Source organism: Terrapene carolina, unplaced genomic scaffold, assembly GCF_002925995.2.
Source record: "Terrapene carolina triunguis isolate 2854851 unplaced genomic scaffold, T_m_triunguis-2.0 Scaffold84, whole genome shotgun sequence".
NCBI classification, from domain to species: Eukaryota; Metazoa; Chordata; order Testudines; family Emydidae; genus Terrapene; species Terrapene triunguis.
In genome coordinates this window covers 10003161-10014148 of record NW_020664435.1, presented here as the reverse complement: position 1 = coordinate 10014148, position 10988 = coordinate 10003161, and the positions used below count along the sequence as shown (strand labels likewise).

The following is a 10988-nucleotide window of genomic DNA, read 5'->3' as shown; positions in this document are numbered from 1 at the left end:
TGTGTGTGTGTGTGTGTGTGTGTGTGTGTGTGTGTGTGTGTGTGTGTATACACTGTTTTTTTCCCTATAGAATAGCTCTTTCTCCCTTCCCATGCTTTTTTTGTTTGTCTCTCTGTTTCACTCTGCCTACTCTTATCACACACCCCTCTATGCTTTTTTTTTTTTTTTACAATCTCCTTTGAGCAAAATGCAAACCTAGTAATGTTTAAATTCATATAAAAAATTTAACCCATATTATCTGAGTAGATTCAAAATTAGGTAGGAAGCGTTTGCCCATCCCCAATTAGGTAGCAGCATTTTGCTGCTCAAGCCATTAGTCCTGTGGAATGTAGGAATTATATAACATTTTGCTTTTTTCAGATTATAATTTAGTTTTATAGAAAGATAGTTCCTTATATCTGCCTGGCTTCCACCTATTCTGAATGCTCCACTAATAGTGATATAAGTTATCACTTGGTTATAGGGTAAAATGAAAAGCATTAGAAAAATAATTCCCAGCAGGTATAAGATACTGTGTCTTCACAATGGTCTTTCTAAAAATTCATGTCCATTATGTTTTCAGTCAAATAAAGTACTTCAGGTCATATGATGGAGGCATCAGTAGCAACTCCACAGTTAAAGTTGCACTGAGATTTGCACTTAAAGCACGACTGTTTTACAATGAAATGGTTGCTTTTAGTTTCCCATTTACAGTTGAATTTTCTGTAAAATCTTTTTTTCTGAAAGATGTTATAAATTTGGTAAAGGAAACATTTAAGAATGAGCCCTTTTTTGAAATTTGGCCATAAGCCTTGCCTTTTTCTCTTCTTCTCTCTCTCTCTCTCTGACTAACCAACTACTGTCACCACACATGGTAAATTTCTCTCTCTCACCCCACTCCTCCAATCTCACTGATTGGCCACTTCTCAAATTTTCAGGCCTAAACCTCATATCCAGCTCAGCTGAAATCAGTTTAGGACCAGCAAAAGGGGCTTTATACACCTTTATCTCCACCCCTAGGCCCCGTTTTGGGCCTGGCTGGATGCAATTATAATGGAGATCTACATTAAAGCAGCTTCAGGAAAATGACTAGATATACCACAACTGGGACTGTGAAGAGGGGCCTAGAAGCAGTTGAGCTCCAAATCTGCCTTAGAAGTCCTTAGAGCCTCCTCCATAAACAGACTGGAAAATCCCATGGCTTGAGACAAGGCTGGCATGACTATCACTGGTCAGAGCTTTCTAGAAAGCTTGATGCAGAGAGCTCATACATATCCCAAGAGGGAGCATATGTACTGACAATACTCGAAGGAGAAAAGTCACTTACTAGCATGTGAGTGATGCTTTTGAAACTTTACCATAGCAGAAGTTAGGAAAGTAGTATTGACTCATTCCTTAACCTTGAGGAGCACAGATATTTTTCAGATCTGAGGCTATAAATAAGTATTATATGATTATCATCAAGCAGCAGTTGAAAATATAGTACTATGTCAAGAACCTTTCATGCAGAAACCTAGTGGAATAAACAAACATTTTTTCTGCAGTGGCTTTGTGCCTGTCGTTACTTTTCAGTGTAGTTCTATAAATTTTTTAGCACTGTGATACGTTTAAACAATAGTAGAAAAGATGATATTTTTTCTAACATAAAATTAGTTTACCCTGTTAACACTGGGCAAAAAAAACAGTTTTGGTGCTGATCCTCTTCTCACACTGCTGTGAAAAGGGAGTGAGTCCCTTAAAGTCAATGGGGTTACAGAGTGGGGAGAGAATTGTATCTAAACAAGGAATCCTTTATGCCTAATCCAGTTTCTAATTCTATATTAATTATTAAAATACAGATTAAATAAGTCTCCCAAATGGTCTGAAGTAAATAGGATGAAATTAAATAAGGACAAATGCAAAGTCCTTCATTTAGGAGCTGCACACATACAAAATGGGAAATGACTGCCTAGGAAGGAGTACTGTGAAAAGGGATCTGTGTGTTACAGTGGACCATAAGCTAAATATGAGTCAACAGTGTAACACTGTTGCAAAAAAACCGAATATAATTCTGGGCTGTATTAGCAGGAGTATTGTAAATAAGACACACGAAGTCATTTTTCCACTCTACTCCGTGCTGATTAGGCCTCAACTGGAGTGTTGTGTCCAGTTCTGGGTGCCACATTTCAGGACAGATGTGGACAAATTGGTGAAAGTCCAGAGAAGAGCAACAAAAATGATTAAAGGTCTAGAAAACGTGACCTATGAGGGAAGATTAAAAAAAATGGTTTGTTTAGTTTGGAAAAGAGAAGACTGAGAGAGAACATAACAGTTTTCAAGTATGTAAAAAGGTTGTTACAAGGAAGAGGGAGAAAAATTGTTCTCCTTAACCCCTGAGGATAGGACAAGAAGCAATGGGTTTAAATTGCAGCAAGGGAGGTTTAGGTTGGGATATTAGGAAAAACTTCCTAACTGTCAGAGTGGTTAAACACTGGAATAAATTGCGTAGGGAGGTTGTGGAATCTCCATCATTGGAGATTTTTAAGAGCAGGTTAGACAAACACCTGTCAGGGATGGTCTAGATAGTACTTAGTCCTGCCATGAGTGCAGGGAACTGGACTTGATGACCTCTTGAGGTCCCTTCCAGTCCTGTGATTCTAAGATGTTATTGCCCATAGCAATACCCTGTGCCATGATCCTGTCAGAATTCACAATTTCAGCACATCAATAGGAGACCTTTTAAGGTGTTGCAGCAAAGTGTTCCAGGTGATTCAGAAAGTCAAGGAATTCTTTCCTTTTAGTCACTGCTGAACTAATGACATCATGATGTCAAGGGACAATCTATGGCTACAGGTGCCCTCTTTCGGAAGAGATATAAAACCAAGGATCTGAACATATGGTAATTACAAAGTGACATAGGATCTGTCAGAGAAGGGATGTTAACACCACTGTAGCCAAATTCCAGCTTAGTTCATTACATTCTGCCTCTCCAGTTCATTTTAATTGGATATGGAATTCTGCTTCACTTCCTGTCCTGTTGTGCAGTGCTCTTACATCTTTGTTTATTACCGGAGATGACTGAATTAGAATGATAACTTTTTGTTACAAATATATGTATTACTATCAATTTGATCTTACTATGGATGAAAGGCACAAATCAATAAATTGAGTGTTACCTTGCATTAACTTAATTTTTTTATATATATCTATACACACAAAAATAAATTTAATACAAAAATTTTATCTGTAGAAAAATAAATTTAAGTTAATGCAGGGTCATTCTCATCACTTATCGAAGAGCTGCTCAGACAGCAGTAGAAAAGCAGAATTAAGAGAAACCTAGAAAACTGGGGGAGTAAGAGACAGTGATGTGGGAGCAATGGTCTAAAAGCTGGGTAGTGTGTGTGTGTGTGTGTGTTTCACATCTCACTTAAGAAAATGAAGTGTCTCTACCCTTGCTGCTGTTGCTCTGGAGATGGTTTTCTACCATTTTACATTTTGATAGGCGTAGCGTACCATCACAAAGACGTTTGTTCTTTAACCACAGATTAGTATTTGCAGGATATTAGAGAATGCAACAAAAGTAGCAAATACCCTAAAATCTCAGCCCCTTCCCATGCTGATTTCCTTGTGAAGCCAGGCAGGGGAGATGTGGCAAAACCTGGACATGAGGGCCTGAATGCAACAGAAGAAATGGGGTTCTTTTGCATCATGGAAGAGGATTCCTGGACCTCATGCAGAGAGTCTCCTCAGGTGTTCACTGGGGAGTAAAGCCACAGGAGTGAGTCTGTGACTATAACTGGATCCACAGGCCAGTTCCTCCGCACACAATTTTCTCTTTTGAAAAAGTGGAAATACAGGAGAACAACAGCAAGGTGACCTTTTTCCTCTATGAAATTTGGTGCAGAAAGAGAGAACCCAGTGCTATTCAGACCTGAGTGGAAAGAAGCCTGAGGGAGACAATTGGGCTAAGTGTGAGTTTGGCACTGAAGGGAGGGGGGCCACTCAATGGTGAGTGCAGTACAGATAGATATAAGGATAGTATGGTAGAAATGGCTCTGAACTGGATGCCCCAATCCTCTGGCTCAGCACTGGTGGAGACCAGAGTCGAATAGAGGGACATATTCCCTTCATCTAGGAGTCACCTTCCTGTAAATTAGAGGAAGCTGATCGTTCCTCATGCATCCATGAGTTGTAGGACATAGTTGTGAGACAGGCTGTAGCGACTGGCAATTCATTCATAAAACTATCAGTAGCTGGGTATGTGGTGACCATTTGGCAATTTACCTATCAAGTGTGAATGAGGTAGATCTCATGAGACATCTAGCCAAAGTTTTAGTTAAGTCGGGGTGGAGTTCATGGTCACAGGACATGCTGGTAACTGGCATAGGGAAGTGTAGGAAAGAGGTCCTGGAAGCTAAACTTAGAATAAAGGGGAGGGGAACATAGATCCAAGACATTTCTAGTAGCTTCCTCTGATGTGATTTGGCTCCATATGCAGAGCCAACTAGATGGGGAACGTCAAGCTCTCAACTGTAGATGACAAGGTGGTTGTGTAAAGAGAAGGGCGTTACATTTATTAGAGATTGAAGCGCTTTGAGTGGGCGGGGGGGGGGAAGGTGAAACTGAGCTGAAAGAGATGGGCTCAACCTTAACCAAAGAGGAACAAGACTGTTGCATGGAGATTTCAAGTTTCATGACTTATTTCATCGAGGAGCTGGCAGAAAACTGCCAGATGAGGAAGAGCACACAGGTCACATACAGACAGGGCTAGAGAGGTCAGTGATGCAAAGGTAACTCTGTATTTGGTAGTAAAAGTCAGGATAGAAATTACAGCTGAGCTGGAGGAGGGACAGATTGAGATCTCAGAGATACATTCTAGGAAAGTACCTGCAAGTACTTAATTAAAAACCATCAGGATTATGTTTTGGTAAACGTGGTGCTCATGAAAGGGCCAGACAGGCAGATAGCCACTGAACAGGCGTACCAGAGGAAAGATCAATGACAGCATCCCCACACTGATCTGCCACTATGCTTTATTCTAAGTTGGAGTGGCCACCAGTTCAGTTTACGCATCCATTCAACCATTGCTCTATCGGCTGAAACTACCAAAAGGGGAGACAATTAACACTACGTGTGGTTTTGTTTTTTGTGATGGACACACATCGACCATAAGAGGAAAAGAACTGAAATGAGATGACTGTTTCAATTGGGCTACTCCATAGAACTGTGTGATGAAAGTCTTCTATAAAAGGGAATTATCTTAGGTATTTGAAATTTGGATTTGGTCTGACTCAGAACAAAAAGCAAACATTTCAAAAATTTTCAAAAGGGAAATCCCCAGGGTTCCTGACTCACAGACAGTCTGGCTGGCTAGCTGCCATGGGCCCTGGAAGCCCCAGTCTTGGAGCCAGTCCACTTAGTTGACTACCCTGGGACCATAGACCCTAGAAACCAAGGCTTGTGAGCTGACAAGAAATGAGGCAAATTTCAGAAGATTCTGTCAGAACCCAGCCTGGTTACAAGAGAAGACAGATGCTGCACCTCTGGAACAGTGTCAGCCAACTCCTCTGCTTTGTCAAACGCTAAGCTAACTTCTTCATTTTCTGTGGCGCTCAGAAGGGAGGGATGGGAGACAGATGCTAGGGTGAGATAGGTGATCACAAGGGTGATAAAATACTGAAGGGAAATCAGAATTAAACCAGAACATTTGATCAAGAAATTGGAGGCTAACAAGACTCAAGGGCCAGATAGGAATGGCTATTAACATTTAAAAGTGGTAGTAATAATCGTCAGCTGACATCTATATAGAGCTGTTCACCAAAAAGTGCATTCAAATTTTCCCTAATGAAATGAATTTACTTGCTGTTGAATTGCACGGCATCGTTACCCCAAAAATCAGACCTAAGGCACCCCATTTTCCTTGCTTCAGCTAATGGTGACAGATCAGCACTACTGATGCTGGACAGCGCCTAGTGCTGAACAGCATTTTCAACACACAGAGCAGCTGGAAAATCCTTTGTATCAGCATTTAACAGTATGTACACATCAACAGTCTAGTACTGGCAGGAAAGAAAAGCTTTCTAGCCCATTGAAGTTGCAGGAGCGATTTGGATAATTACACTCTGCCCCAGCCAAACTTAAGGTTGGCCATGACACCAGAAAGTGTCATGGAATCTATAATAACCACAAATGGCCAAAGCCTCATCTATTACATCTCATCTGAAAGACAGGAGAGACTGTTATGTTGGCAGATACTAATGCCATGCGAGAGCATTGCTGCAGAACTGTCTCAAACAGAAAGTTGCCATTCACTAACTCACACCATTTCTGCTGCACTCTTTGGTTCCTCTTGGTTTTTCCCCATATCAGAAAACATTGCAGAATTCTGCAGTAACTATTCCAAATTTGGCATCTTATAGTAGCTTTACAGCACTCGGGTGGTTTGTTGCTGTAGATGCTCTATTCTTATAAAGGTCTCCCATCCAAACTGATCAGGCCCAACCTTCTGTAGTTTATGGACTCCAATAATTTTAGCAGCCCAATATTACATGCCAACAGGGAAGATGCAGAAAATGACAGACCTACTGTGTAAACTTGCTGTCAGCAGTGAACAAATTACAAATTCCTAATTTAACAAAGGAGGTCTCTGCTCTGATTTTACCAACGGGAGATTATGCCTAACGAAATTTGTTGCAGAAGTACTACCCAAAAGCTCTGAAACTACTTATGCTACAGAGACCTATTTAGAAGCACATACAAGGCTAATCTATCAATGAATGTTGCTGTATAGGGAACAAGCTACTTATCAAAAAATGTAGAAAGAAGTGGCTCATATATCAAAGATACTTGTGTTCTGGAACAGCTTGTTATGCTAGGTCAGACCTGTCACAAGGATTAATATTAGGACTGATTTTTTTCCCCTTTATTTCAATGAACTGGAAGGAGGGACATGCTAGAGAATAATAAAATAAAAAAATGCTGTTGGAAGGGGAAGAGGAAAAGTTGAAACCAAGATTAAGAAGAAATATAATTCTAGATGTTGTCTCACAGCCGCTGAAGTTCAAGCAACCTATGTTCACATAAGGGGAAATTAAATTCCTTACCCACAGCCGTGAACAAAGCCCTAGTAATGGGGCTGTGAGCTGGGAAATCAGCAGGGTATAAGGAGCAAAATTCACCCCTGAGCAGGTGCTGACCCTGCCTCCCCCTCAATGGCTGCTACCACTATCCACCAGCTAAAATAGAGGACCCATGGCCTCCTCACCCACCACTTCCCAGTATTCCCTGCCATACCCACATATTTGGAAGCAGGTTGTGTACCAGCTCGTGGTTGCAAAAGAAGTCCAGGAGTCACTGAAGGGCTGCTTTGTTCCAAATGTACAGAAAACCCAGACACCCCTTTGGAGGTCTGCATCACAAAGGGGCTTTTCATGGGTGCTCTTTTCACAGGTGAATTTGATTCATTAACCTAGTTCTACCACATTTCCTGTGGGCTTTCATCCCTCACATTATCTCTGAAATTCAAGCAGATCTGTTTTATACCTGAGCAGCCTATCAACTGTCTGTTGAACCTTGTTATATGTTGATGTAAAGCTGCCAGAGAAGCCATTTGCAACGCAGGCCAAGTTTTTAATTGGTTGTACAAAACTCAATTAGGCTACATATCCTTGATTTTTAGCTACTAGTACCTTATTAATTAACTATATATATATATATATACACACACACACACACATACACACACACACACACACAATTAGATCATTCATTTAACAAATCTGACAGCTGTCAGATTAGACTCTCCTCTACTTCTGACCAGTTCTTATTTCCCATCAAGCAGAATCATAAAAGCAAAGAGCCTCCCTTTTTAAAAAGGAAATGTGATCACTACAAAAAATATAAAATGCAGAGGAAGGACTTAACCTAAATATGCTTTGTACTTTCCTTCCAAATTTCCTATGCTCCTACCTCTTGTAGCTGTAGAAAAAGTACAGTGGATGATCCTAATACTGCCAAAGCCAGCCTGAAGTGCCCTCTTCAATGGATTTCCTGTAACTGTCTTCACAATGGTGAAGACTGTATTTCTGGTTATAAAAAAGTTAAGTTGCATAAGTCACCTAACTAATTCACGGTCTCTTTAGTTTGGGGCAAAGCAAGTACTGCTAGATTATCCTTTTCTATTTTTGACAGGTGGGTGTATCCTTCTGAAAAGAAATGTGCAGTCATGTCTTGCTTTCAACAGATTACTTCCACTAACATCACTTTGATGAACTGTGTGTGTTTATTTCCACAGGCATAATGACAATAATCTGATATAAAATAGATTGATTAACCGACACTGGTGGCAAAGCCAAGTTCATATTTTCCCCCTCAGCATGTTCATTTCCCTTTATTATTAAAAATAAAGACCTAGCTTTAACTCCCTAAAAATCTTTCCCTTAAAAAAATACTAACAAAACATGAATTGGTCCTTTCATTGCTTGCCTTAAGCTTTTAATTTTCCTAATGAATGTCTTTACCTCCGAACATCACCATATTTGCCAAAAGAAGCTTATTAACCTGTAGGCCTGATTCTGCTCACAATGGGAGTTTTGGAGGGATGTGCCCTATATTTCTATTAGATGTTCTCAAGTAATATTAATTTGTTATTATCAACAACTTCAATAATGTGCATTACCTCTTAATGAATGGAAAAGAAACATTAAATTGAAAACATGATTAACACTTGGTGATGCCCTAGAATAATCTCTCTCATCAAATGCCATCTCTGGCAAAGGCCCCCTTTTCATCAACATTTCCCAAACAAAAGCTGTGACTACAGCTGTGCAAACATTTCCAATGAAACATGCAACTACACTAAACCCATGTTTTGGAGTTTGGATTCCAATTTGTAACTCAGGCTTAACTTCATTAAATAATTTGTTAAACTTCCTGAACCTTTATCTCAAGTTTGGGTATAGTCTATAGCAAACGTAGGCCTGTTATATATAGCAAGCCATTACTGAGCATTCTTAGAGACAGGCCTAATTTTTTTTAGAAGTGACTAGGGGGTTTCAGTGCCTCTATTTTTTGGGTACCAATTTGAGCTACCTTGAAGAAGAGATCTGATTTTCAGAGAGCCAGGCACTCAGCACTTTCTAAAGCTCAAGGAACCTTTAAGACATCTGAAATTGGGGACTAAATAACTGACACTTAAAATCATTAGTCACTGCTTAAAATTTAGATCATGGATTTCTTTACAGTTAAAATGAAGACGGCAACACCATTTCTTGCATAGATCTTTGTATACATTTTCAGAAGGATTCATCTCGGCAGCCTTCATCAGTATTAATATTTCCATATCATTCATGTTTATATTTCAGACTTTTTCTCTTCCTTTTTTTTTAATGTAACCAGGAATGTTTTAATCTTTGTTGTTAGAAGGATAGTGTTGCCACAGGAAATCATTCCTCCCCCCCTCCGGTTTGAACCTGCAGCCATTTTTATATGTGGAACTTGTTTAAAAGCAATTGGAGTTTTCAGTGTGAACAGATTCCAGAATCTGCTTTTATTGGGTTTGTCTATTTTAAGCTAGATCTATTTTTCACCTGATCTCACTGTTACATTTGCTTTTTATGTTTCAGTATTAGTGAAGGAAGTAAGCAACACATATAATAAAATGTATGTGTATAACGTAAGGAGATGCAAACTTAAATGGAAGGACTGTTTCCAATACATCACTTCTCTGCTTAGTTAAATGATATTTCTTTCTAAGCAAAGATACTGTATGAGACTAGGCTGGTACCTTTATAAAAGACTGCCTTTCATCAAGCAAGAAAAGGAAATTACAGTGTATTTCAAATGTGTTTGTAAACCATTTATCTACACATACTATCTACTTTATTTCATGTAACTGTTACTTTTTTGCCTTGCCTCGGCAGGTCGCTACTTTAACTCAAGAGGTCTCACAATTAAGAAAGGACATGAAGAACGTGATGCATCTTCTGGAAAACTTATTGACATCACAGAAGCCTCCAGGGTTCTGTGCAGTGCATGGCACATCTGTGAGTCCTACATTGGAAAGCTTACAGCCTAGAATGACTTGGACTACACATCAACCTTGTATGCATATGCAAGCTGGGAATATTACTTGCACCAAAGCACAACTTTGCCATGGTAACACGACTCCTGACATTTGGCACAGGGATCCATCTTCTGTAGGGAGCAGTCCCCAAAGAACTGAATCCCATGTTCAAAATTCTATGGACAGTGAATTTTATTATACTTCAGGCCTTGACTATTCACCTTCCTGCTATCAGGTAAATCAGAAGGATAATTTGCAGTTTTTAAGATGCACCTCTCCATATTCAGATACTACCTTGACTCCTCTTCAGTCTATTTCTGCAACTCTTTCTTCCTCAGCGTCCTCCTCCTCAGAGACTTCACTGCACCTTGTGCTCCCCAGCAGATCCGAGGCAAGTAGCTTTAGCCCAGGAGCAGTCAGTTCACTAAGCTTTGAGAACTTGCCAGGATCTTGGGACCTTGAAGGAACAACAGGAGCAGTTTCTGCACAAACCGCTGAAGATTTCCCACTAGATGTTGTGACAAGCACAATGGATATTAAAGATAACCAAGCCATAAATGTATAACGATAGACCAATCAGTGGTATTCAAAGCATGTTCCACAGCTGCCAGTTTAAAACTTAACCAGTACTGCATGACTGCTTTGTATTGCCTTGTCTCTGGTCATCATGGAGACTTGCTAACATGAAAAATCAGATTTTTAGAAAGCAAGTGGATATGATAAGATATAACCAGTTCATACAGTAGGAAACAATTTCTAGATTCTAGAAGCATGTTGAAAAGCATTTTGTATACACAGATATAACTTATGGTCTGTTTGGCAGACTTTTGTGATAGTCCAAAAGACCCTGAGGGTCAGAGCAGCTGGAAGTCTAGGACAAAAGAACTGTCATAGGAGGTTTTTGATGCTTGAAGCAAAGGCTTTTCCTGAGTGCCTGATTGTTGTTCTCAAACAATATCCGTGG

The 10988-nt window shown here is 39.8% G+C and overlaps 1 protein-coding gene across 1 annotated transcript in view; it reads left to right on the top strand.

The window, feature by feature from the left end:
- KCNH8 (potassium voltage-gated channel subfamily H member 8) overlaps positions 1 to 10589 on the top strand; it is a 364361-nt gene extending 353772 nt beyond the window's left edge. The window contains exon 16 of the mRNA XM_024197376.1: positions 9882 to 10589. Coding sequence (XP_024053144.1) covers positions 9882 to 10589 — 708 coding nt within the window. The remainder of the gene's footprint in view (positions 1 to 9881) is intronic.
- The last annotated feature ends 399 nt before the right edge of the window (positions 10590 to 10988 follow it).